Here is a 27596-nt window from a genome sequence, read left to right as displayed (position 1 = left end):
TATAGAGCATAAAGAGAATTATCCCTACCTTGACATTAGCCTCTTTGTTCCAGTTTTTAGGATTTGACCATTGTGGCCGAAGTCAACGAACGGAGCCCACGCGGTACCATTCCCCTAACATGGATGATTTCACAAGATCCTTTTTTAGGAATGTGGTTTCGCAAGATAATGGCACTTCAGGTCAATGCCCATTGAAAGTAGTTAGAAGATCTGCCACTTCCCCCTTTCTTTCTGAAGACACATGCTCACCACATTGTAAAGAGAAATTGTAACAATTTCGTGAGTGTTGTAAACCATCTGAAGAGATAACGACTATCCATATATACTTTGAAGCATCATGTGAGTTTTCTGAAGCTGAAAGCGTCTGCACTTTGGGCTGAAAAATAGCTAAATGATCCGTACTCCAGACCAGACATCAAGGCAGTTTCGAACCTGTAAATCAATCATCTTCAGCTCGTCACTCCTTTTCCCTTTATCTGATCAGCAAATGCACTCTGCTGGCTTGCACCAGCAGAGCAAACAACCGGCGGTGGAGGAGGCCGTCGCGCCTGTCATCAACACGGGCAACCGGCATGGTCGCGCTCCCAGGCAGCACGGCGGCCTAGCGGCACACCGTGCCCAAATGAAAGCAACAGGGCGAGGCCAAGGGCAGGAATGCGAATGCTCCCGAAGGGAGCAACGGTAGGGAGGGTAACTTGCAATAACAGTAGCATGAGTATATATGTTTCTCTCCATTAAATTGAAAAGAAACAATTGTAACGTATAACTATGCATGTAACACATCTTACAGGCAAACATACAACGCAGAACACTTGAAATGAACATAGAATCCTCTAAACTGCTTGTAGTATAGTAAGTTGCTGGTTGATTCAGCAAAAGCCTTCACTGCTGCATCGGCTGCTAGATCGCTTAACAATCCACACCGAGCCGTTAGCATTTCACATGCTGGTGACAAATGACATTTGACACCTGAGCAGAGCTGAGCCAATTTTTCCCAGGCTCGTTTCTTCCTGTTCACCTTTCCCAGCTTGGACTTGCGTTGCTTGAAGACATGCAGGTACAGCTTCAGCCACAAAAACGGATAGCACACCAGCACACCCTGTGTCGTTGCCAGGCACATATCAGAATCCAGAAGTAGCTGAAATTTTGTTAACAAACAAAATGCAGTAGCAGTGCACGATGTTTCGGTTTCACCGACTTAACGTACCATGAGAAAGGAATGGTAGCTCATGGAGAACTTCTGAAAGAAACCTGAGTAGAGGTTCCTCTCCTTCACAAATGGAAGAGCTTGATACATAGTCCACACTGCAAGAAGAGTAAGAAACCAGCTCAACGTAAATGTACCCAGACGAACAACGTTGTGTGGAAGTGCTTTTGAGCTTACTTTCTCCTGGCCCGACCCCGATTGGATACAACGGATAAAAGCAGTGTACCTACAGGGAGTTCCCATGAGAGTCTTTCTTCCAAAGAAACAATGATACATGGCGCACATATGTAAAGTTTATTATGAGAATTGGAAATGCAGCCAGCTGAAAAGCTTAAGCTGAGAATGTAAATCATAATTGGATTGATAATGCCTCTTGTAGTACTTGACTGCTATGCATCTTGTACGATTAATAAGTAGCAGTTTGAGAAAAGGTTTTTTTTTTGAAGCAAAAGGTAGTTTGAGAAAAGGTAAAGTGAGCATTGTGATGCTCTACTGTATCATGTGATATGATAACATTAATGTACTATTATGTCATGTATTTGGTTTCCTAATTTTTTTTCATGTATTTGGAATATACTTTGCAGGGCATTTGACCAATTTTCTTCCTGAAGAAGGGATTTGCCGACATGATGATGCACTTATGCAACTCTTCAGCGGTTTGAGCTTGTAATCTGCTATTGTTCTTACTCACTGACCTTACCTTAGGTTACTGGATTACTGAAAATTTTGTAAACACCTAGGAACGAGCATGCGATTCATACAGAACCTGACCATATTCTGCAACAGATATTCCATTTTATTATTACAAAGATCTTCTGCAGTTCTTTCAAAAACGACAAAGATATTCTTCAATCAGTTGAGTTTACCCTGGATGTCTTTACAAGGCAACCACATGTAAATAGGACAACATATAAAATTAGAAAGGAAACGAATTGCCCATAGGTGTGGGCACTTGAGACGCTTGTGGGATGGAACCTGAGACAAGTCAGCCATGATGGACAAACTTTTAAGGCAGTCAAAGCATAGTGAGAATAGCAGATGACCTGTACTGATAAAACATGCAGCGATTAAATTTGATGAAAAAGAGTTCATGTAAAAGATGGAACTTAATATGCATAACTTGTGGAGAATTTGAAAATAAAGTGAGTATCTATAAACAGATAAACAGATTCAAGTACCAATACATACCTATGCAGTACTTTACATTCACATGCTATCAGATACATAATAGGTTATAAATTCACAAATGGTTGACAGTCAAAGAGTTTCTCCTCGGTACATGTACAAATATTTTTAATCATTACATAATTTCGTTCAAGTTCAGTATTTGCTATCAGTTTTTCCAGTATCATTTACCTCCTAAACGTTAATGCAAGTTTAATATTCTATTTCTTCATTATGGAAGCACCAGTCATTGGTATCCTCCTTTCACCTGAACATGCCAATACATTGAGAACTACTGTTGTCAGATAAGCTAATTCATTACAACACACCAATCATACTGATAGTACTGAAACTATATGAAATTAACTCCATAAACATGGATAAATATAAACTAGCCTACCAGTAAAACCGCAACAAATATATGGGTCAAACAGAGATTAACTCTTATCGTATATTGTAATATACTTTCCAAGCTAAATCTTTATGGCATGACATTGCATCGTAATGTAATCCATACGATATTGTGTGATAGACTTGACAAAGAAAGACAACAAGACCGGCCATTCTTTCACACCTCAGATATGCTCCAGGCCATAAACGTTATGAAAACAGATGGACTGCTCTCAACCTGCAGTTGCCAAATGTGACTGCAAAGATAAGCCTGGGTTAAGCTCCAGGGAGGCGAAACGTAAGGAATTCAAAGAAATCCTCGCAAAATTTACAACCTTTCTAGTTTTGCGCAAGACGAAACCGCTCTGATCGGTTCTAACCCCATCCAAGCATCTCACCCCGGGAATTTGCCGGACAATAGCGAGGACGAAGTGAGTCCTCCCTCCCCACTGCAAGAAAGCAGCAAGCGGTGCGGTGGGCACCAGTCCTGAACCAAACGGCATCAGTCTCTCGTCATTTCACAACATCAAGCATCATGATGAGAAAAAAAAAAGAGTGTCTAGGTATCTGTCAACAGATTTTAAGGGGCAAAATATGTCTAATTTTCAGCCTTTGAATCTCATCCAACGCTCCAGATCCCCTCACCTCTTTAACTACTCCTCCCGAGCGCCCGACCTTATCCACCCTGCCGCCTCGTTGGCGCCGGTGCGGCCTACCCACCTCCATCACCCCTCCCTCCTCCGTCGCTGTCCCTCTCCCTTCCTCACGTCGTCCTCCATCCCTACAGGCCCGTGCCATGCTCTTCTTCTCTGAGTTCCCCCGCCGCCGCCACCACCCCTCCTGACTCCGACGGCACCATCACTGCCGGAGCCGCCACCCACAACCGCCGCCGACACTAACCTCTTCAATTACGGCGCTCCCGCCACCACCACAGGCCAACCGGCTGTCTCCCACCACCACAACACCACCTCGTCGTCCCGCCCACCACCTACCACCATGACCGGGCCGACAGCCTCCCCGAGCCTCCCTCTAAGCCAGCAGCCCCCAAAATCCTGAACCCCAACCCAAAACCCTAACCCTAACCTCACCGTCGCCGGAGAAGAAGACATCGCCGAAGGAGCTCACCGGAGAAGATGACTGCACGAATCTTGGTGCAGATCCTACGGTAAGAAATTCGACAAATTTCTCTCCCTTTTTATGCCACAGATAAATAGCATTGTTAAAAAAAAAATCTAAGAAAATTTCATCCCGCCAATGGCGGCATGGACCGTTGCAAGAATCGCATAGGTCTGCAGAAGCCTTGGAACAACAAGAAAAGACTAGTTTGATTGGCGTGCCTACGTCGCGCCCGTTTTTATTTTGCTGTGTAGAGCACGACAAAAGAAGACTAAAAAATTAAGTTCACAAATTTTGTACATTTCAATATTTATTTATTTATGAAATTATTAATGTTAAACGCATTAATTAATTATAGAGAAAATAATAGTACTTTTATGCATGCACATAGTTTTAACATGTAGGTGAAAGTAATACTAACTAAAAAAAATTGTTTCATATTTTTTTTGAGTTTTAGATATTTTTCTTTGCATTTTAGATTTTTTCAGCCAATTTATTAATGTAACTAATATTCATTTCAATATTTTTCTAGAATTTCTCGATTTTTTTACATATATATGTATATGTATATATATAAGGCTCACTGCTACAGTAGCTGGCCTTGAGAGGCCGTCGGTGTTAGGATATAGTATTGATAAAGTAATTCAGAACTCCAGATGAGACTAGAACGAACGGGAAACGAAAGGAGGGGAGGCAAGAGGAGGGCACAGATGAGGTCGCCGGCGACCGCGTACGCGGAGCGGAGGGAGTGAGGAGGGGCAAGACAGGGAAGGAGGCGGAGGAGGGCGAGGAACCTGAAGACACCAAAAGGGGTTGGTTAGTAGCGGAAGCAACGGCCGGCCGGCCGGCCATTGTTGGTTGCAGGTGGCCGTTGTTACCATCCAAGGGATTGGAGGGAATTGTAGGAGAGGAGATAGAGCCGCGAAGGGCGAGCCATGGATGCCGGCGCCGGGCGCCGGCGGAGCAACGCTTTGCGGATGCGGTACAGCGTTGCTTGAAGCCGGCGTGAGGAGGAAGAGCAAGAAGCTGGTGTGTCAGGGCTCTCAGCCTATCATATGGACATCAACTAAGACAAACACTTCGGTCAATCGACTAGGGGTCGTTGATGGCACATTTACAATTATCCTAGAAGAATTTGTGGGCAGTCAGCTAGTTACTTTTGATCTTGCATGTACCAAAACTGAATAACGAAAGCTGTGTGGAGATAAAAACTTGACTTGAAGGTAATCATTAATGTCATGGCAAGTGGAGAAGTGGTGGACAAAATGGGCTAGCAATGAAGCGGAGGACTGAAGTTTTTTTCCCATGAAAATGTGCACTAGTTTCTAAACGAATTTTCTTCGATACACATCAAAGAGTGAAATATCATACCATTACCCATAGTGTCACAATGTCATTTAGAGATATCTTGTTTAGTATGGATCTCAAAGCTGTACCACAACCCTACACAGGGCTTTAGAGATCGAGGTCCATTCTAAATCAATGCAACCTAGCCTGTTTGTCACTTTGTCCCATATCTGGGTGTCGATCTCCCTCGCACAAATTGACAAATCTACTGCCAGACTGTCTCATATTTTATACAGCACACGGGCACTGAAGACCGCACCCAAGTGAATCACGAGTGTCTCTATGGATATTTGGCTAAGATTTTGCAAATTCTCAAGCAACAAAATTGACAACAGCGATAAAACTACTTGCAAGTAATATAAATATCCCAAAATACGTGTATTACAAACTGTACAAAGACTCAAAGATGAAGACATGGGTGGTGAATCCGATATGCGAGTTATACACTCCATGGTTTATAGATAAAAGACAAGCATATTAGGTGGATGAGTTAGTTTTCTGTTTGGTTGGGTAGATGATAGTGAATGAGGTAACAACAATTAATTAAATTATATCTTTTAAAATTTAAATAATAATAGTTAGTCATATATTAATCAACACACACTAACACTTATCAATGCTAATCTTATTATAGTAATTAACAACAAAATATGCTAATAATCAGTAATCATACTCTAATCGACACATCAATAGTACACTAATAAACACACTAACACTTAACAACTATAATCTCATAGTAACAAATAATGATTAGTAATACAACATGCTAATTATCACTAATTATTTTACTAATGATTATGATTAACTAAGGTGGATGGCTTCATCCAGTCAAAATGAATGGATTACCCTGTCCAACATATTTAAGGAATGTTCCAAAAAGTCAGATGATACCATCCACCCGTCCTCTAACCAAACGCTTTAAAAATGTAGATGATCATCTCCCATCCAACCTTATTCCACTAACCAAACATACCCTAACATAAAGCTTCTAAAGTTATACAATGACACAACATTTATTGGTGTAACATCCTGTGTTTTAGCATTTAGAATATAGCAAAATTCACCTCTGTTTAAAAAAATTTCTAATTATTAAACCGATATAAAATCAAGAAAATATATACTTGTATGTGCGTATTCAAATATATTATTTTGGCTAAGTACTCCAAAAAGCACAAAATTAACTTCTGAATTAACCCTTGCAATAATTGAGCATATGCATTTTTGGTTTGTTTATTTTTATGGTTCTTTACATGGAGATTTGAATTTAAACCTCTCTCAAATTCAAATATATTCTTAGATTCTTTTTAGCTCAAATCTATTTTAAATTCAAATCTTTTGATTCAAATCATATTCCAAATCTCAAAGCTTTACTCTTCTTGCATAATTCAAATTCTAATTCCTCATTTGAATTTATACCAAAAACATTTTCCTTTTTCCTTTTCTTTTTTCCCCATGCTCAATCTCCCCCCTCCCTCTTTGCGTAGCCCAACAAACGGCCAGCCGACCTGGCTCCATTTTTCCCTTGTCGAGGGTAATCCCTGACAATGATTTCGAGGTATGCTGGATAGTGGATGCGTAATCAGCGTTCCGGGTGTGACTATGGAATGTGTGTGTGTGTTCGCTGCTCAAGGACACCAGAGTTATCCAGGTTCAAGCCCCTCGCGAGGTAATAGCCCTACATCTTGTGTATTCTTCTTCATCCTCCTCTTTTCACAGAAGATATCCCCCTTTATATTCCAGAAGGGAGAAGTCTTACAAGTGGGCCCAACTAGTAGACGATATAAGCAATCATTACAGGCCTACATTCGTTGTGCCTGCCTCAGGCCCCTGCGGCGGCCGTCCTGTCCATCAGTCGCACCCCGTTTGTCACGCCCGACGCGCTCGGCCTGCCCTGTCCTATTGTAGGCTTCCCACACTTGCCTGCTGCCCCCCCTGTCATGTCTGCGCACCCGTCCCGCAACAATTAATGTCAGCGAGATGGGATAAGGAAACTCTACGTCGACCCTGCCGCCTTAGCCGGAGTGGACTACCTGGGGAAGGAAAACGGTGTGAGTGGCGGCATTAAATGAGATTTGACTGGCCTAGACGAGTACTTGCGCTGCGACAGTAAGGACTGGTCGCAGGGAACCCTGCAGAGTTCTTGGTCATGGTCACGCTGGTGTCGATAGGTCGCGCGGGGGTCATGGGTCAAAGATCAAAATTGGGGGACCCTTATATTCTTTACATCGACACCCCTCCGCTTCCCACGCTCGGCCCACAAACATGCCTCCCGACCCATTCCCCACACGCTTCCGCAGCCCCACCACGCGCACGAGCGCGAGCGCCACGCTGTCCACACATTGGCAATCCGACCGCACGTTCACCTCCGATCTCTCTCATTCGCATCATGTTTAATTGTTTTGGTGAATTACGAGCATGCTTTTTCAATTAAACATAAATTATGAAAATCGATGTTATTTGGTGCATTATTAAGCAACTCACAATGTTGCTATACAACATAGGGTTGGAATCAATTTTAGAAATTAGTCCTTGCAATATGAAGAATATAAATGAATTTTTCCCAAATTTTTAGAGATGGTTTTGAATGCATAAAAATTACCACAAGTTAGAAAAGGATGCATGTTTGGAGAATTTTAGTTTGAAATTGGCTCAGGCATTATGGGTCAAACTAGTTAAAATGGGTTGCACATGAATTGTAGTTTCATACAAAATTTGTACCATGATTTTTGGACCACGGGAAGATTTTCTTTTGAATAGAAGAAGTGGAGATGATATTTTTCTTTAGTCAGTCACTGTTCATATGCCCACTCCCCTGTTTCCCGCTCCCTGCTGCTCTCTCGGCCGCCGTTGTTGACTATTGTGGCCGGCCGTCGAGTCACTGAAGCCGAGCCTTCGAGGAGAAGAAATTAGCCTCGTCCTTATCTCCCCCTCGGCCCCCTTCTCTGCTCACTCTCTCTTCCCTCTTGTGCTCGGTCGCCAACAACAGAGCAGAGCTGTTCGTGCAGCACAGCAGCGCCACTGACAAAATCTGTGCCGTTGAGCCCACCTCCGCCCCGGCCAAGCTTCCCTAAGCATTGAAGGAGGACGCTAGGCCCTCATCCGAGCTCTCCCCGGCTGATTCGCCCTCTTTCCCGCTGGATTGAAGCCTCCCGCGCCGGCCTTCTTCCTCCACTTCGGCTGAGCTCCGCCCCTCTTCGACGAGCCGCCGTGTTTCCACCCCTCCGGTAAAATCCAACCCACGGTGAGCTCCCTTGTGCCCCCATGGGTCGTGTGCGTGCACCATTTTTGGCTTGGCCGACTGCCGGCGCGCCTCTCCACGGCCACCGAGCGCCGCCGCCCGTAGCCACCCACCGCCGACCACGTTTTGGCCAGGCCCACCGGCCATGTGTGCCTTGAATGGGATCCCCGTGTCGCGCTCGAGCTGTTGGTGTCCTCATCCAGCCCGTTCAGGCCGCCGCTCGTCGCCGGCGAAATCCGGCTCGGCAGGGTACCCGCGTGGCCTTCGGTCAGTTTTGACTGAGGTCAAAACATCTGGGCCCGCTGTTAGCCTCAGTGGCTAGCCGGCCGGGTGTGCAAAAGGGATTCCGGGCTATTTTTAATTCGGATATTCCAGAAAATACGAAATTGAATTTTGGTTCAACGCATAATTCGGCTGAAATTTGTAAAATACATAGAAAATTGTATATAGCTCCAAAAATCATGAAACCAATTTTGTTAGGTTTATATGATCATTGTCTATATGTTAAAAATACTGGGAGCTATGAAATGTGTATTTAAATTGCATGGGTCAATAAAATAGGTTTGAGCTTCATTAATCCATAATTAAATATTGGTAACTCCAAAATTGATGAAATCAATTTTGTAAATCTTATTAATTGATTCCATGTTCATTAAAAATAATCACCCTCATGTTAGATATGATTAAATTCCTAATTAGGGTTAAGCTTTGTGTTAAGCTTAATCAATCTAGGAAAATGAGTAGATGCTTAACATTAATCCAAATTAAGAAATTTTTGAGGCTTTAAAACTCATGTCATGATGCATTGCATCTCCACCTTGTCATTCACCGTGGAGCATCCATCGTGGCATGTCATTCGCGCTCATCATTGCATGCGTTCTTCAGTAGTGCACGAAGGTCCGGAGCGTGACGCGAGTGTGATCGAGGGCGACACCGAGGCACACCACTTCTGCGAGTTCTGTTCAGGTAGTATCAGGCAAACCTCGGAGCAGCAAGGTAAGCATCTAAGCATACTGCACCCATTGTTCAAATTAAATGGTGTGATGATTTTGGTTGGTGGTTTGTTGATGAGGTATTATGGTTACTATACATACATGCTCAAGTTGTGATTTACAGGGTAGAAAGGTTGTTGTTTTTGGAGTTAAGTATAGATGCTCACACATATGTTTCTAGGTTGATTACCGCGTATGTTTTACTTAACCTTGTGGTCTACTCTTGCTAACAGCTCAATGCATAATCCTTGGAGTCGAGCTAATTATATGTGCTCTATATGGATTAAGTCTTGCGAGTACCTTCGTACTCATGCCTGCGCTTTCAGGTTTTGATGGTGAGGGTGATGCGGTGTTTGGCTACTTCGTGTCCACTGATGCAGGTGGTGGGAAAGAGTAGTGCATCCTACTCTGGTGAGGCGTAGCTATTGGGGTGGAGCCTAAGGGCATATGGTTCCACTCTCCTTTTATTGTTATTAAGGTTTTAATCTTCCGCTGCGTAGTTTCTCTTTATGTAAACTGTTGCAAATAGTTGCATGCTTAAGAATTTGTAATATAACTTTAATTACTCGCTCTTTCTTAAGCTATGATGTGATATGCATGTTGAAAATGTATGTGTTTCGATCTTGGGCACAAAACACGTGTCGGGACTACCGGGATTGTATTCTGGTTAATCACCGAGGTTGTGATTATGAATAATGATCATTCTGATGATTAATTAGAATACTGTTTGGACGGTTCCTCACACTCTCTCCCCTCTCTCTGCCCTCACAACACGCCGCCCGAGCGTCTGACACCCGCGACTTACATGCCTGTGCACGTGTGTGGCCGGCGTAGATCTGCCATGCTGCAGGAATTAAGGTGGGTGCCGCCTTATCGCCACCATCAAGGACAGGCGACACCGCCCACCGCCTCTCTGTGCGCCACCCTATAAATTTAGCGCTCGGCCCTCCATTCCTATGTTTTCCCATCTCACCGCCACCACAACACTGCCGCTACACCATTGCTAGGCGCTGTTGTGTTGTCATTGCCATTTCCTTCTCCGCGAGCTACCGAGGAGAACCAGAAGCTTGCTGTCGTCCCTGTGTCGCCCTCTCTCACTTGGAAGCCCGACGGGAGCGCGTCTGAGCCCAAGCCAAGTAGTCGCTGCTGCTGAAGCTCCGCACCACCGACTGCTGCCTCTTCTTCAACTCTGGCCGCCTCCTCACCCTTTCCAGCCTCAATGAGCTTCCCCTCGCCCTCCTCTTTCGATTGCGCGCGTTGTTTTTCCTTTGCCCCGATGCCGGCGCACCCCTTCGCGATGACCGAGTGATGTCATACCTCACCTGCACGCCGCCGGTCGGGCCACGGTCCTGCCATCAGCCCTTGAACCCCCTGGCAGAGCTCCCCACATCGCGTCGCACCTGTTGGCACCTTTAGCGAGACAAACCCCCCCTCTCTTCCTCTTCTCTGCTGCCCCAGCCGTGCTCCGTTGCCTAGCTTCACTCCGACCAACATTTGACACCGCTCCAGCCACCGTTGGTCGATGATAAGCCCCTAAACAAAATCCCCGCTGCATGTAGAGGTCCCATGGCTGTTTCTCTTCATGAATCAACGGCGGTAGCCCAACCTAAGTCCAAATCCAGGCCCAAGCCCGAGCCCATCTCGACCGGTATGGTACTGTGCAGTGGGCCCCACATATTACTATTTAGTATGCCCCATAGTACTATTTAGTGGGGCCCACCTATGGGCTCTACCCATAAATAGTACCATTTCATATTTTCTCGATTTAATTTTAGATTAAATCTTCTAAGAGCCATAACTTCTCTGTTTCAACTCCTATTTCATCGATTCTTTTACCGATATCCCTCTAAAAACATAATCTATCTCCTGGCCAAATCTCATAATTTTTGGAGTTCGTTTAAGTTTCTCCTCCGGTATTTATTTTGTGTCGCGGCATTTAACCTTGAATAGATTTTGTCTTTAGTAAATAAAATTGAGTTAGTTAATTCAATAACCATGTATAGGTTATAATCGTAGTTTAGTTGCATAAGTTAATCTAGCTTAAGTGAAAGTTTAATCCATATATTAATTAAAGAGTTAATCTTCTAACTAAATGTTTAGAAGTAGATTGTTATTTCATGCTTAAGCTATAGATTAATCTTAGTATAATTAATATAATAAGATTAAGTAGTGTAACTCGTAAATAAATAAATACATGTCATCAGAAAATGATAGAATAATTTAACGTTGGTAATTAATTAATTTAATACTCTTTTAATAATTAATTAATTAGATATAAAAAATAGTTTAACCTAGTTAACTAATTGCATGCATGTTTTTACCATAGCAATAAAATATAGCTTAATTAGAGTGGAAATTAAGTAACACTAAGTAATTAAGTTTAATTACTTGATAACCTTAGAATAGTGCTATAGATTAGAATAATAAATCTCGACATTTAAGCATATATAATCGTCTAGAGTTGAACTTACGTATATATGTATGCATGCTCACATACATATAGACGTAAGTATCACATATATATTTATATCGGTACACATGCACTCACCTACACTTAGAAACCCTAACTGACACTTTCTGGCAGTTAAGCTAATAAATGTTTACCTAGTTGTTAATAACTTGTGTATGCTTCCTCTTAAATTAATGAAACAACTAAGTTAACAAATGATGAAGAACCAGGGAGATTCAAACGACAAGACCAATCATGATTTGACCTTCGTGAAGGCAAGTCCTATTTCCTTGACCATATTGAGCTCATGTTTTTCAATAATCCAATTGATCAACTTAAAACATGATTTATTATCGCATGTGCTATGTATTGCGCTATTTAAACTATTTGCAGTAGTTAAATCCCATCAAACAATTATCATACCTTAAATGTCATCATCCAGAATGCATATCATCCTAGGATTACCTGTTGTTATCTATATTAACGTCAAATGACGTCTAGATATCTAGCATGCCTAGGATTAAATATATCTCTTCGGAGATGTCGCTTTTGGAATATGTCTCTTTGGATATGTCACTTCACTATTTTATCAATTTAACTCATACACCATGAATCCTTGATGGTTGTAAAATCCTTGATATTGTGTGGGATATGACAGGTGGTATGTAAAAATGGGTGAAAACTATTTCTAGCAGGGGACAAGCAGAGTAGTCCTCTGGTGGGGATGCTCTTGGGAGATTGAGTTACCTGGTGGTATTCATTACCAATGAGGATGCCTGCCTCAACCGTATAAGGACTGATCATTGCGTCGACATGCTTAACCACCCAATGCAACCATGCGTCTTGAATAGGAAGGACTTTTTTTTCACCGGACCGAGTTGAGCATCGTACTAGAAGGCTAAGAGCAGCGCATGAACCAAGTGACTATCTAGCACTATGTTTGAATGCTTCGAGTTACATCAAAAGCTGACTGACATTTAGAACATGGTCTCTCGTATTTGATGGATCACATAGAAAAGCCTGATAGGAAGAGTGATTGAAGTGTCTCGGTATGATTCACTCCTTTGCTTACAATGGTTGGACGCTGCGTATATCGCGTGGGTACAGTGTACAAACTTTGCAGAGTGTAAATCTACTCGAATAGTCGTGCCCACGGTCATGGACATGCGAAAATAGTAACCGTTTTGACTAGACTCAGGGGTGCGTGTATCTTGATGAGTGAGTGTGTGGACTAGATGTCCGTGTGATGAGTTTATTGGCTCAATCCGTCAGGAGCTATGTGGTACTAGAGGTACACCAGATATAATGTTAGGGACTGCAGAGCGAGGTATAGCCCATCTTAGAAAAAAAAAACCCAGATATATCTTGTTACTTGTAACTTTGTTTAAATTGTTTTCAAAGCTATCAATAGAGAATACAACTAAATATCTGCATAAAATTGTTTTACGCTTAAAACTAAACTGTAAAGCCTTTTCCTTGCATTATCCTTTATATATCTATCAACCCCTTGAAGTAGTATATGACTTGTTGAGTAACTTTCGTACTTAATCTTGCTGCTTTCAGATTATTGAGATGGAGATCAACCTCAACCCAGATAAAGTTAAAGAGAAGAAGTCTAAGGTAACGTCTGTACTCGAGTTGCTTGTGGCATTGAGTTACACCGTTTGTTTCGCTCCGCTCCGCTGTAGGCTCTTCTGCCTGGCTAGTCCACCGTGTATCCTAGTCTATGAGACCATCTTTTGCCCTTTTCAAGTAATTATTTTATTCAAAGTATGTATTTAATACTGTTCTGTTGAATTCTGTGCGTACCAACTATTTGATCTAAGAACTGATACAGGAGGTACATGGGAATCTGAGGTTGGGGTTCTGACAGTTGGTGTATAAGGAGCATTTCATGCAGACCATTTGCAAAGGAAAGACAAGTGCTCACACAATTTGCTACCATACAAATGAACCACAAAAAGCAAAATGTTGTGTTACATTCCACAACGCTGCAACACAACCTGGAGATATCTGGTTTAGTATGGATCTGAAAGCAAAATGGCATACCGATACTGTGTACCACAGCCCTACGTGTCTTGGAGATTCTGCTCCATTCTAAATCAATGCATCCTACCTCTTGAATCCCAAATATCGGTGCCCATCTCTCCTCAACAAATATGATATGCATGGCATTTTCCACGCAGTTCATGAACATCGGAAACCGCAGGACAGTTAAAAGGAAGCAAACGGGAGGTGAGCCATTTCAATATTTATGCAAACATATATGTACGAAATGTTGTCAAGGCAGCAACATGGGAGAAGCAATTTCTATTAAATTGATGAAAATTGGAACTATTCCCATTCAGATTTCTCACATGGTGTGTTTCTCCACTCTCATATATAGGTAACTCACTAGGACTTTTCAATGACATCAGCACGTCTAATTTGAGTTCACATGATATTTCTCTACACACATTTAAAATCAGTACAAAGGTGGTGAATTTGGTGTACGGGTCATACATTTGGTGAATCATAGGAAAGGCAAGCTTGTAACACAGCTTTTGAAGATGATAGTGTGTCAAACACACATAGTGCTTGTATTATATCCTAGAAAAACTTATGGGCATCAGTCAACAAATAGTTTTCTTATTGATAGTTGATCTTGCATTAATATAACAGAAACAATCATTCAAGCTGGGTAATCAATGCCGATTAAGATAGAACTAGCACTGATAAAGTATCAGTATCGGTTCATACCTTCTCGCGCTCAATCATCGATTGAGAAGGGTTGAACCGGTACTGATACTCAATATTTGTGCTGATTCTTAGAACAAACTGAGTATTAGTGTCGATTCGTGTTACAAGCCCACACTAATAAGTGCATAGTCTATAAAATGCGCCTTCTTCTCGCCAAGCTTGAACAAAATAGAGGGGAGCTCTGTTTTGCTCAGTTCCCATCATTTGTTCCCAACCTTGCGCTTGGAGACTTTAATTTGGAGGAATCTACGTGACCAAAGTGTTTTAAGGTTAGTAAGATGATCTACATTTTATTTTTTACTTAGATTTACTTGCTAGATTGCTCTAGGTTTGAAAGAATGTGATTGCTCCATGTGATGAATTTTGGGAGGATCTAGAGCTCCAATTGAGCTCTAATTGAGTAAGAATTACAATTTTCTCATTGTAGGGCACATAGAGATGATCTATGACTTTTCATTTGTGACTAGATTTGTTCGCTCGATTGCTCTAGATTTGTAAGTATGTGATTATGCCATGGTGACCTAGATCTCCAATTTTCTAGTAGTGATTTAAGAAAAAAAAAACATCACCTCTAAATAGATTAAAACCAATCTCCAATTTTCTAGTAGTGAATCAGTAAAAAAGATTAAAATCGTCTCTAAGTAGATAAGCATATTGAATATAAATATTGTGTTGTAGGGATGACACATCTACTCGCTAGTCGCAAGTGGACGTGACAGTATTTAGAAGGTGGGTACTCTGACCCGAACCAAGTGACGGAAGGTGATGGGCAATCTAACATGAAGCAATCAAGCTGAAAAACTCACTCCTATGTTTAAAAAGAGATCAATTTTTTGGAACCTACCTTATTAGAATCACTTGATAGTTCGACATGGAATCGACGCCTTGTATGCAGAGAAGAACGTGTTTGATAGCTTTATTGGCACCTTACCAGATATACCTGGTAAAACAAAAGATACACTCAATGCACGGTTGTACCTAGAAGATATGAAGCTAAGGAAAATTCTGCATCCTAAAATCCTAAACAATAGGGCAAATGAACTTTCCACAACTTGCTACACCCTGAGCAAGAAAGAGAAGATCAACTTGTACAGTTGCTTGCATGGAATCAAAATTCCGACCGGTTATTCCTCTAACGTAAAGAGATTAATGAACATGAAAACTTTGAAGTTAGTTAGCACGAAGTTCCATGATTGTCATATGATGATGATATTACTGTTGGAATTAATGGTATTCTATTGGATAAGATCTGAGACTCAATCATTAAGTTGTGTTCATTTTTCAACGCAATTTCATAGAAGATCATCGATCTGAGCAAACTAACAAAGTTGCAGGAAGACATGGTCCATACTATATGCTAGCTTAAGAGTATTTTCCCTTCATCATTTTTTAACATAATGCCTCATCTCATTGTTCATATCGTGCATGAGATAAAATACCTTAGCCACATGGTTCTTCAAGAAAAAGAAAGATTGTCGGTGTTGAGGGTGTCTTTGAAGAGGAAGACTCCAATTAATTCAATGACTTGCCTCCTTTCGGAGAGAATGTCAACCTGCCTCTCATTAACGACACTGAGGAACCTACATACATACGTCGTGATCATAATGGAACTATAATCGTTAAATGAAAGCAGCTTTGATGTAATAATTAATTTAGGATTCGTTGTAATTTGTATCAAGGACATGTATTAAGTAAGAATATGCTTTACTTTGTATTAAGTAAAAAGTTTACAGCTATCATTTATGCTTTAATTAGTACAAATAAAGCTATTGTATGATAGTTATAGATCTAATTCGTATATACTAAGAATATACCTTAATTTCTATTAATTAAAAAGATTTAATTTTTATTAAACATATACATTGCCTTATGGAACGAAGATGTACTACACAAATTATAAACCTAATATAAAATAACTTACCTAATATACAATAAATTACATACCTAGATGTACAACAAAATGATTTATCAAAAAAGGAAAAAATATCAGTGCCGGTTATAGGAAATAATCGGCAATAATAGCCCTAGCATCAGTGTTAGCTTAGTTGTAAAACCGACACTAATTACTTATATCAGTGCCGGTTGTAAACCACAGCAGACAATGATACTATACACGCCATATGGTACGGCGTGCAGATTGGACGCTTCAAGGTGACGACACACATCGGATGGTCCGACTTCTAAAATTTTCTACACAACGGATACTTCATGGTTTACAGTGGTTGTGGACTACACACACCGGATGGTCCAGCGTTTGAAGTGTGTGCATGCCAGATCATCCGACATTCACTACCTCCACGACGCTGTATTAGTGTTGGCTTGTTTTTACAACCGGCACTAATGCTAGTATCAAGGCCGGTTGTAGAACACAACTGACACTGATACTCTATCTCTATATATATCAGGACTTAGCCGCAGTTTCTTCATCCCTTGTGTGCGTTCTGATTCCACTGCCTCCCCGACGCTGCCGTCTTCGAAGCCCCGTTGTTTCCCCAATGCTGCTGTCCCTGGAGCCTTCCTCATCGCCGTCTCGGGAGCCCCACCGCCCCCATCACCGTCCCCGAAGCCCCGTTTTCCTCGTCATTGTCCCCATCGTCATTCGTCGCCCCATCCCCGTCCCTATCCCCGGAGCCTCGTCGTCCTCATCCCTGCCACCGTCCCCGGAGCCCCGCCGTCCTCGTCCCCATCGCTGTCCTTGGAGCTCCGCCATCCCCGTTCCTGTTGCCTCACCATCCTCGTCCCTATCACTGTTTCAGAGCTCTGACGTCCCCATCCTCGTCACCATCCCTGGAGTCAACAACCATCCCTCTAACGACCTCGAGCTGCCCCACGTAGTAGAGGACCTCGACACCACCGACCAACACCACAGACAACCATCGTCAATTCGAGGCAAGAAAGCAGTGCAAGCATTAACATTCCTTCCATTTGTGCGCATGTGCCTATGAGCTGGTGTGACCCGCCGTGTTTTGGCCCGTGTGTTCGCTAGGTTTCACTTTGGTGTGGTTGTGCCACCGTGTGAGTTAGTGTGGCCCTGTCGTTACATGTGCATGCTTCAATTGCCTCCGGTTTCGCTTGCCCTTGCCACTGCACGTGCGTGTTGAGCTATATTTTTCCCAGGCTATCACCGTTGTTGGGGTGCAGATAATGTGTTTCAGCACGTGTTCATCTCTACCGTCATTGGAGTGCTTCAATGCTCCAATGTGCGTCGTCGGCATGCATACTGCTATTGTGTTTTGATCGTTTGGGCCTCCTCTTTCTGACCGCTGTGTCGGTTGATCTATGTTTGTCCATTGTGCCAGTTGACCATACTTTGCAACCTGAGTCATCTACAACTTTAACACATTACAATGTTATATTCTTTGCAGGCTGCTTCCCAATTGAACTGGTCTGTTATCCTGTGCATAACAGTTCCATATTCCCATCTACGCCAGTAAGCACTGATTGGACTATAATTTATTATCAAATTTCCCGTGGATATGTATTTATGTTTGAAAAATAGATATAATTTTCTTTAGAACACTATCGCGGATATTACAATTGTAATTTTATACAGCTGCAATGACTTTAACATTTATCCATTCAATCTCCAAATGAACACTAACTTATATTTCATACGAAGGGCTTGCTTTATAACAAACTGAATTAGAATATCCTCAACATATCAAAATAAGACATAGATGTAAATTTATTCGATCAGTGACATGGCAATAAATGGGCATATTAATTTTATCTTACAAATTCTATGTTCATCGTGGCTTTCCTCTTAAGATTGTAGTACTCAGTGGTTTCTTCCTCGGTATAGCCATCTGATGCATGAGTAGCTGGCCTTCGCTTCAACGTGAGTGTACTAACACCAAAACCATGAAGTTATCCAATATGCTGTCATGCCGTACCTGCAATTTTACGGAGTCCCACTGCCACCTGGCTCATATCAGTTAACAGTTGTCCTCCATATTGACAAAAAAACGCATCCCTCTTTCTGATCAGATCTTGTCTTATTATCTGCCATTTCTGCTTGATCCATACTACCCTGAGAAAAATAATAAGGCCAAAGACCATAGTGCTGAAAATTCCTGGTAAATGATGAATATACAACTTGTAAGGCAAGAACGAGTCGAAAAAGCTTGCAAAAAAAATTTCAACAAAGTTTTAGAAAGTATTTGATTATTCTTCTAAAGGAATCATATTAAAAAAAAACCGATAGAGCGCAAGTGAGATATAGTTTACTAACAATATTCAAAATATACTTAAATTAGGGAATTAATATCACCAAATAAGCTATATATTGCCATGTCAAGTACAATTAAGCTATATGTGAGTACTACAATGCGTACAGGAACATCCTTTTATGTATTCGCAGCGACTATACTCTATTCACAAATACATATTTATGTATTTTAGATCTAGTTTCTTTGATTTGCAGCAAATACCAAGAGACTAAAACATGCTACAAATTTATTTTATAGGAAAGCTTGAACACATATGCTTGAATCGTGTTAATCTGATGGAACCTAGTATTAGTATATAGAGTTAGTATTTTAGATCTAGTTTCTTTTATTACACTTAATTTGGATATTTCAGCTGGTATGCTAGCTTGTGTTTGATTAAGGTACACCAACCATTGAACTAGATGTGTTTGATTTAGGCCAACTTGCTAGTCTATTTGATGCATTTAAGTATATCTACTAGTTGCTATTTCTTGATGTATCTGCTAGCTGTCATATATGCTAATGTCGATATTGCAAGAAATTTGAATAGACATAATTTTTATGTAGGAATAACACGTACAAAATCAAGTCACCGCCTACGGACGTGCCCACCGATACAAGGCCCCTCCTCTGACCAGGATCCAGTTCGCATGATGCTTAGGAGCAAAGCCCGAGTGCATACCTCAATTTGAATCAAGCTGACGTTGATGCTCCGGAGGGTCCAACCAATGATGATGGCCTCTCGGCTCTGACCACTGATGCTGCGCCGGTGGGTTAGTCATATGAAGAATTGAGGCATGGTCGAGGTCCCAACAAGATGCATGAGGGATGTTTTGTCATCATGGAAGTCGATTCAGCCGAGAAGCCCATAAAACCTTTAGATGTACTCAGATCGTTCAAGACATCATGTGGGTGTCTCGTAAGGGAGCACGTCGCAATCACTTATAGAACTTGAAGAGGCAAACGAGGTGACAAGTGGGCGGTTCTCGATAACATTAAGGATTTTATGTGGAACAAGTTGTCGAAAAAGTTTAAGTACCCTGAAGGATGCAACATGGCCATAGCAAAGCATCAAGTCATAGTTATAATGGGCAGAATTTTTAAGAATTTTAATGGTAAATTGTACAGAGATTATCACTTGAAGGGTCGAATACCAGATTGGGATGATTATCTGACGGTGAAAGATTTTTAGAATGATTTTATGAAGTACAAGGATTCGGAGGAAGCAAAAAAGATTAGTGAAGTAAACAATACCAACTCCAAGAAGAACTTATACCCCCATAGAACTGACTCATGCGGGTACGGTAGAAAACTTGACGTGTGGGAGAAGATGGAAAAAGATGTATCTAAAAGCGATGTCACACCTGTGACGACTGAGTGGATCCCATGAGCGAAGAACTACTTGTATGGGAGAGGGGTTACTCTTGCGACTGATGGAAGCTTATGCTTCAAAAGTGAACGAGGACTAGAAGTCACGCATAAGATTAGAGATACCCATGTCTGGTGTTCCTAGGGCTTTTTCCAGGCAGATAGAGAAACGACGAGCTAACCTTGGCACTGGGATACAAGAAGCACACTGGTCGCATACGAGGCAAGGGTTTGAGGCCTTGGAAGGTCGAATTTGAAGAAAACGTCAACACTTACAAGAAACGAAGAAAAGAAAATATTGATGAAATGACGACCATTCTAAAAGAAGAACTGCAAGAGGAGACATGGATGATAGACACAAAAATAGCAACAACTATGTAGCAAGCCAGGGAGCAAGCTTGGCAGGGGCATTTAGTCAGTGTAGATAATGATTTGTTCATGAGCCCTGGTGGTCCCCGGAGCAGTTGCGCGTCCACAGGGCTTCTAGGAGAAACCTTAATCCGTCACACCATGGACGACATCAAAAAAGGCACACCATGCAAGCTTGTCGTGCCCACCGTTTGTGTTCCCATCACAGTGGCTAGGGGTCTGGCTGAGCAATGGGTGGAAGAGACTCTCTTCAACGGTCTTCCGATACCATAGGGATACGCCAGGGTATACATGTACTGTGTAATACATGCGTACCGTAAAAGTAAGCTAGATTACCCTGAAGATGTGGGGGAAACGAGGCTCAAAAAAATGTAGGCAATTACGTCATGTGGCGTAAGCACGACATATTGTTTGGAGATGCGAGGGAAACGAGGCTCTCAAAAAATGTAGGCAATTACGTCAGGTGCCATAGTCTGGCCTCACTTTCGTTTCCACTCGTGGGTGGATGAGACCCTTAACAGGTATGTTATTTCCTTTAAACATAATTTATTTTCTTCTTTTCGTGTTTATAGATATTAAAAAATTCGTTCATAATTATAGGTTCAAAGTGGCACTTTGGGGACTTCGTACCTGCTACTTCTCCTTCGTCGGGGACCTATGGGCATAGTTCGGATGAATGGTTCGCTCAGTTGCCTGAGGCCCCGCAGCCTACGCAACACACATAGGATGGTGCATCCACCTGCCGGCTGCGCCTCACCCAAGAACCCACCGAACCCTTGTCCTATTCCGCAAACTAGATCCGTCGCCATGGTAGAGGAGGGCCCAGAAAGAGGGCCAAAGGAGGACCTGGACATTGATGTATCTATCTTATGTAATTTGTATCGCTACGCTTGAGTACTCGCTTTAGTACTTGTCGGACTATGTTTATGTTAATTGCACCGCTATGATTGATGACTTTGTTTAAACCTCCTTGATACTTTTATGTTATTTGGACCCTACTCTTCATTTGTTGGTCCACACAACAATCGGTGTCACGCAATCGAAATTCACGTCTCTACACTTTTTTTCTTCGTAGAAATAATTAATTTATGTAAAAACAGAAATTCAATACCCTGTCAGCGAGCCACACACCGACAGTAATCGTGTCGGCATATAGACCGCCGACAAAATTCTTGTCGACACCGTTAAGCGATCCTGTCGGCATCCGCATTACTGATTTGTCTTGTCGGCAAGTTACTATACTGACTGAGTTTACAGTCGACATTAGAAATGACGACAAAGGGCCTATCGACAGTCGGGAGTTTGTCGGTAAACAAAATAATGAGAGGCTACTACTTCGGCAATTTTTAAAAATCAAATATTATTTTTACAAGTTTTTATTATTTTAATATTAAAAAAATCCTAGAAACGGCAGTACAGCAGGCTCCGTGCATGCTTTGCTGCAAGGTGCACAGTGCTTCTTAGCACCAAAATAAATTTCTCCTCACACACTTAATTTTCCGGGACACAGCGCAATATCTCTGCACCTCCAGTCTTCGAGTCTCCTGGGGGCACTTGATCTCCTCGGCTCGGCGTCCGGCTCTCCATGGCGCCAGTGAGGGGCGCCAGGAAGAGGAAGCGGGCAGAGAAGGCCGCGCCGGCGCCGTCTCCAGGGCTGCTGCCGCCGCTGCCGGACGGCAGCGATTGGTGGTACGTCTTCTTTCGCAGGATTGCAGGTCGTCTCTCCCTCCCTCTTGCCTCGCTGCGCTCTTTAAAGTTTAGTCATGTGCGTCCCCTTGCTTCTTTCGTTGCGCCAAGCTTACCATGGTATGGTAGAAAAGTTTCTAGTCCTCGGTAATGTGTGCGAGCCCCCAGGGATTGAGATAGTTCGTGGGTGGATCTGAAGGGAGTTAGAATTGCAGTTTGTGAGCGTGGATGTGTAGTTCAATCGGTTGATTGCGCGAGATGGGCTTTGAGGGTGCCGGTGAACAGGGGCCATGAAATAATGGAATAGCGCGTTGTGGATTGATAGTTTGAGACCGTGAATGCAACCTCCATTGCTTTTGGCCTCGGTAGCATCTGTTCAGTAGAGCATATTTTGGGAATTCAGCGTCCGGTTTCCATTTCTTGTTGTTAGGTCATGTATGTTCTGGAATCCAGATCTGTAAACCCACCGCAATGGCTATTCGAGAAGACGATGAATTCAGGTGAAGATGGATTTTGCCCACTTTTGTTGATTCAACCCAGAACCAGTTGCATCTTGCGACAAAGTGGATTCTCGATGCGACAATCGATGTTTTACACAACAATGTCTTGAAGTTTTTCCTTTCGGAAATGGAGTGTTCTGTTCCTTAAGCTAAAAGGGGAAAGGAAAGACAAATGAGAAAGAGAGAGCAATGCCGTCTGGAATCTGTGACTCTTCAATTTTGATGGACTGCTGACTGAACAATCGAACAGTGGATTTGCTGTTCGAAACTGTATTGCAATTTCTGTGCTATTCGTGGAAATATTGGGGATTTTTTTGTTATGATTCACGAATAGGTTCCCCCAATTAGATGGCCAACTTCTATACAGGGAATAATGGCGGTATAATTTTTAGTTGTTTCATTATTTAAATTGTTGCTGAAATTTGGATAATAATTTTTTGAGTGGTAATTTAGGAGTCGATTAGTGTGGTTCATAGAAGCATTACTTCCGCCAGCGTAGTACTTGGGCAATGTGCCGGTTTTCAATATCAAACACAGGAACCTCGGAGCTTGGTGGATTGCGAGTGTAGATCTTCGACATATGAGATTAACTTACAAACTGTAATGTGTTTTGATAGTTTCATGATCCTCTTGCACTTTTAGTTGGAATATCTCCTCACGGTGTTTGGTGTGAGTAGTCAAGTTCAGAGGTCAATTGTGGCAACCTCAACAAGTTTGTCTGGAAAAATGTTCTTTATTTCTGAAGAAGATTTTTTGGATACCATAATTCTACAGATGTGAGATCTTTCCTGACTACTAAACTTAGACTAATCAGTGGCAGCTGAGAATGTCTACTGCACCCTGCACAGCTAAACTTATTCATTGTTCGAGTGTATTTACAAGATATGCAGGCGTTAGTTGAGTCACTCAGATGTTAAATGGCCACATTGAACTCTACAAATATGAGCCTGAAACTCAAAATTCAAATGTTTTGTTGAAGGATATGCAAAGGGTTAAAACATCAAATTATATACTCAGGTTCTTAATGCAAAGAGATGCATAGCTCCTGCATGTTCTCGGGGGAAAATAAAATAATTTATATCCTCAGAGTCATGTACTTATTTAGCTATATATTTTATAATCAAGCAATTTATCTTCCTTGACTGTTGATTTGTTGGAGAATGCCGGACACATATCTATTATATTGAATGGTTACTCTGAGATTGCTTAATGGTTACATAACCATTATCATTTGTCCATGCATTTCGCTCTAATTGTAAAGCATGTTGTGCCTGGCATTTTCTGATAAATAAGATTTTCCTCAATTTTTCAAATTATTCGCCTTCCGTAGATAGAGCTTTCTTGTTCCTGATGCGTAACAGATGTATGCCATATTTGAATAGTAACAATACTACGACAGCCTCTAATTGTTGCCTCCACAGGACAATCCTCTTTTCCAAGAGAACACCAGGACATGGAGTCTGTCCTCAAGATGTCAAGAAAGACTTTTGACTACATCTGCTCGCTTGTTAAGAAGGATCTGACAACAAAGACATACGGTTTCAGAAACTTCAGGTTCGGTGACAAGACAATCCTAGGCGTGGAGGATCAGGTCGTGGTGGCTCTGATGAGGCTGACATCTGGGGAGTCACTGCAGAACATAGGAATGTGGTTTGGCATGAATCACTCAGCCATCTCAAACATCACTTGGCGGTTCATCGAGTCAATGGAGGAGCACGCCATCTGTCATCTAAAGTGGCCGAGCCCTGAGGAGATGGGAACCATCAAAGTAAAATTTGAGAAGATTTATGGCCTCCCCAACTGCTGTGGTGCCATTGATACCACACACATCCTCATGTGTTCCTCAGCTCAGCCCAACAGCAAAGTCTGGCTGGACAACGAGAACAAAAACAGCATGGTTTTGCAGGCCGTTGTCGATGCCGACATGCGGTTCAGAGACATTGTCAGTGGCTGGCCTGGGAGCATGGACGGTTCATGCATCCTGCGCACCTCAGGCTTCTACAGGCTGTGCGAGAAAGGCATCAGGCTGGATGAGCAAATGGAGCTTCCTGGAGGTTCAGTGGTCAGGGAGTACATAGTTGGAGATGCAAGCTACCCTCTACTTCCCTGGCTGATGACCCCATACCAAGGACATGGTCTCCAGGCGGCCAAAGCGGAATTCAACAAGCGACACACGGCGGCGGCGACGGTTGTGCAGAACGCATTGGCGACGCTCAAGGGGAGGTGGCGGGTTATTCAGGGAGAGCTGTGGAGGCCTGACAAGCACCGGCTGCCGAGGATCATCTTCGTCTGCTGCTTGATCACCAACATCATCATCGACATGGAAGGCGCTCCAATCAAAGAGATGCTGGTTTCTGGCAACCATGACCTTGGCTACAAGAAGCAATTCAGCAATGTCGCTGATGACAATGCAGTTAAGCAGAGGGACCTCCTGTCTCAGCATGTCGCTCCCGGCGAGTAGACAGCGTGAGCTTTGAAGTTTTCTCCGGTGCTTTTTGCACCCATTAATTAATATAGAACAATGGATACAAAACTGTAAGGTGAATTTTGGCAGATTCTGAAATGTTGGTTTCTGTGAGACATTTAATACCATTTTGAAGCCAGTGTAGCCCTAATTAGTGAAGATAGGACATGCCTCGTCAGCTCCATAAGCATTCTATTTTTCCGTTGTCAAACAGCAAAAAGGTAAAACAAAACGACCAAGAACTGAACAAATCAAATTGCAACGAATCATATTACACATCTTTGAAGACATGCAAACTGAACAAACAGAATGTTGGAAGCAACATGTCATTCTACATATCCATTACATACATTTTCTTTCTCCGTTGCTAATGAAAAAATGCATTATCTCTGAGACATAATAATAGAATGATACTCCATCTTCACCCCCAAAACCAAAGCACATCATCACATGAGAAGAGACTTGGCCAAGTGCTCTCTTGCTGTCGTTAGGGCTGCAACTAAAGTCTGCATGCAGAAAGCAATAGCTAGTAAGTTGAAGCAACCAGTTTACTTCAGTTTAAAAATACCGTGGCAGCAGCCTGCAGCGTACCTGCTCAGCTGATGTAGCACCCTCCAATCCATGACCTGACACCTTTTCAGCTATCACACGCCCATCTGCTTCTAGTATAATCCTGTATAATCGTTCAAGAAAATTAAGTATACTCGAGCAAATAATTACAAGCTGCTTACAATTTGCGCTATTAATCATATCAAGGTTGACACAGAACTATCGCATCACTTCGATATTTCAGACTTTGATAAGGCTTTACCCTCCATCAACAATTTCATCAAGACACAATAGGATCAGATCCAGATTTTCGAGTACTGTTCTTTTGTCGACAATGTTTCTGAAACCACCAAGATTTGAAACACATTCGCATGCAATCAGCATTAATATAAGAACATGCAACAGAATAAACAGTTGTCGAAAAGATAAACTTTAATAGAGTGAGCATAACCTGAGAAGTTGGTCAACAGCATCAGAGAATCCCTGAAGAACTGATGCTAAAATAAGCTCATTCTCCTCTTCTCCTCCAGTAACAAAAAAATGCAGGTCTTGGATGAACTTATACACGACAATTTGACCATCAAACATTACAATCTCAGCTGATAAAGAGAAACAAATAAAAATATGAAGTACTTGAACAGACAAACAGAAAATTTCAGACAGTCACATTTACATGTTTAAGGAGAAACTAAGGCCAGTCAGATGTAAAATTATCCCAAGCTCATTTTTGGATTGGTGGTGTGCTGGGAGGAAGTACAAACAGTGCTTCAAACGAGGTTAAAGCATCATGTTCTTGGTTAGTTTTGAAATGACATAAGCCCCAAACAGAGGATACTAGGGGGAAAATGAAAATACATAGATGAGTAGATGGTTCGTGTACGAAAGAAGCAATCAATAATATTTTGAACATAATTTAACATCTAAAAAGAAATTGCACGACGCCTCTCAGGGTTTACGACACATCCCCATGAACGCAGAAAAGCCATATTTGACTGAACTAATTAACTGACTACGGCAATCGCCAATCGCATAAATTAAGCATTGTAGACCAGCATCGGCATGTACAGAGCCCATTCTTTACATAAATCAGATCCAGGAGTTAACGTTACGAGACAACAACAATTACGTACTTCGGACTACCACAAGCTAACACAGTAACACTCATCATCAGATACAAATCACATCATCCCTTGTAGCAGAAAATCAGATGCAAATTTACCTTCTGTGCCAGCATTCGCTTTCTGGGTCTTCGCGAAGACCGACTTCTCGAAGGCCAGCTTCGCGGAGAGCGTGGGCCAATCATCGCTGTAGTACTTCACGGCGACGCGCTTCCCCTCCGAGTCGAGCAGGAGGATGTTCTTCACCGATGGGCAGGTATCCTGCACCAACAAACGTTGATCCCTACCATCAATGAACAGCAAATCGAGGCCACCACACTCCGCAGATTCCATTGTGCTTGCAGCAAAGAGAAAAAAGAACCCCTAATCCAATCTGGTAACACGAGAGAGCGGAGAACGATGTGGCACGCAGCAAAGACTGGATCTCTGCGAAGGTATCGTCAGGCGACACCGCCCCGGCACCGGTGCCGAGCGTGATGGATCGGTGCAGATCAAGAAACCGGCAGTGCCGCGAGCGCGCGCGGTAGAGCGAGAGAGAACGGAGGAGGGCGGAGGATGGGGTTGCCTACCATTGCGAGAGGCGAATGGGCTCGCCGGGCGGGGGTGGGGAAGGAGGACGGTGGTCCGGATCGAAGGCGGTAGCCGCTGGGAGACGGGGGCGTCGCCGTGCGGGGTGCGGAGTTGCGGACGAG

General features: G+C 42.5%; 3 protein-coding genes across 4 annotated transcripts; 1 reads left to right on the top strand and 2 right to left on the bottom strand.

The window, feature by feature from the left end:
* Window positions 1-784: 784 nt before the first annotated feature.
* LOC133884105 (uncharacterized) lies at window positions 785-5014 on the bottom strand. The gene is made up of 8 exons (XM_062323480.1): window positions 4756-5014; window positions 4468-4671; window positions 3160-3268; window positions 2946-2999; window positions 2178-2250; window positions 1385-1429; window positions 1208-1305; window positions 785-1099 (listed from the first exon to the last, which is right to left on the bottom strand). Exons 1-8 carry the CDS (start codon window positions 4812-4814, stop codon window positions 785-787), a joined length of 957 nt encoding a protein of 318 aa, XP_062179464.1. The 5' UTR covers window positions 4815-5014.
* A 17060-nt stretch (window positions 5015-22074) lies between these two features.
* Window positions 22075-25376, top strand: LOC133884498 (protein ALP1-like). Of its 2 annotated transcripts, none has more exons than XM_062323935.1 (2): window positions 22075-22302; window positions 24195-25376. In XM_062323935.1, the coding sequence occupies exons 1-2, from the start codon at window positions 22173-22175 to the stop codon at window positions 25232-25234; spliced, it is 1170 nt and encodes a 389-aa protein (XP_062179919.1). In that variant the 5' UTR covers window positions 22075-22172; the 3' UTR covers window positions 25235-25376. The 2 variants fall into 2 exon arrangements, with proteins under 2 accessions (XP_062179919.1, XP_062179920.1); XM_062323936.1 differs by having other exon boundaries at window positions 22141-22276.
* Window positions 25377-25480: 104 nt separating this feature from the next.
* Window positions 25481-27596, bottom strand: LOC133884499 (coatomer subunit zeta-1-like). The gene is made up of 6 exons (XM_062323937.1): window positions 27474-27596; window positions 27006-27165; window positions 26238-26385; window positions 26049-26126; window positions 25829-25910; window positions 25481-25743 (listed from the first exon to the last, which is right to left on the bottom strand). Exons 1-6 carry the CDS (start codon window positions 27474-27476, stop codon window positions 25684-25686), a joined length of 531 nt encoding a protein of 176 aa, XP_062179921.1. The 5' UTR covers window positions 27477-27596; the 3' UTR covers window positions 25481-25683.

The sequence above is a fragment of the Phragmites australis genome, chromosome 11 (assembly GCF_958298935.1).
Source record: "Phragmites australis chromosome 11, lpPhrAust1.1, whole genome shotgun sequence".
Classification (NCBI taxonomy): Eukaryota; Viridiplantae; Streptophyta; class Magnoliopsida; order Poales; family Poaceae; genus Phragmites; species Phragmites australis.
This window is presented reverse-complemented; position numbering and strand designations above follow the sequence as displayed.

Excerpts from the sequence above, each read along its gene's own strand:
- LOC133884105 (XM_062323480.1), bottom strand. The coding sequence starts at position 4,814 with ATGGCTCGCCCTTCGCGGCTCTATCTCCTCTCCTACAATTCCCTCCAA. Across the intron at positions 4,672-4,755 it reads TCCCTCCAATCCCTTGGATG|GTTCCTCGCCCTCCTCCGCC; the intron begins GTAACAACGGCC and ends TGGTGTCTTCAG. Across the intron at positions 3,269-4,467 it reads GCCTCTCAAGGCCAGCTACT|ACTGATGCCGTTTGGTTCAG; the intron begins GTAGCAGTGAGC and ends AAATGACGAGAG.
- LOC133884498 (XM_062323935.1), top strand. The coding sequence starts at position 22,173 with ATGGCGCCAGTGAGGGGCGCCAGGAAGAGGAAGCGGGCAGAGAAGGCC. Across the intron at positions 22,303-24,194 it reads CTTCTTTCGCAGGATTGCAG|GACAATCCTCTTTTCCAAGA; the intron begins GTCGTCTCTCCC and ends TTGCCTCCACAG.
- LOC133884499 (XM_062323937.1), bottom strand. Across the intron at positions 26,127-26,237 it reads GCTGTTGACCAACTTCTCAG|AAACATTGTCGACAAAAGAA; the intron begins GTTATGCTCACT and ends TGGTGGTTTCAG. Across the intron at positions 25,744-25,828 it reads GTGCTACATCAGCTGAGCAG|ACTTTAGTTGCAGCCCTAAC; the intron begins GTACGCTGCAGG and ends TTCTGCATGCAG.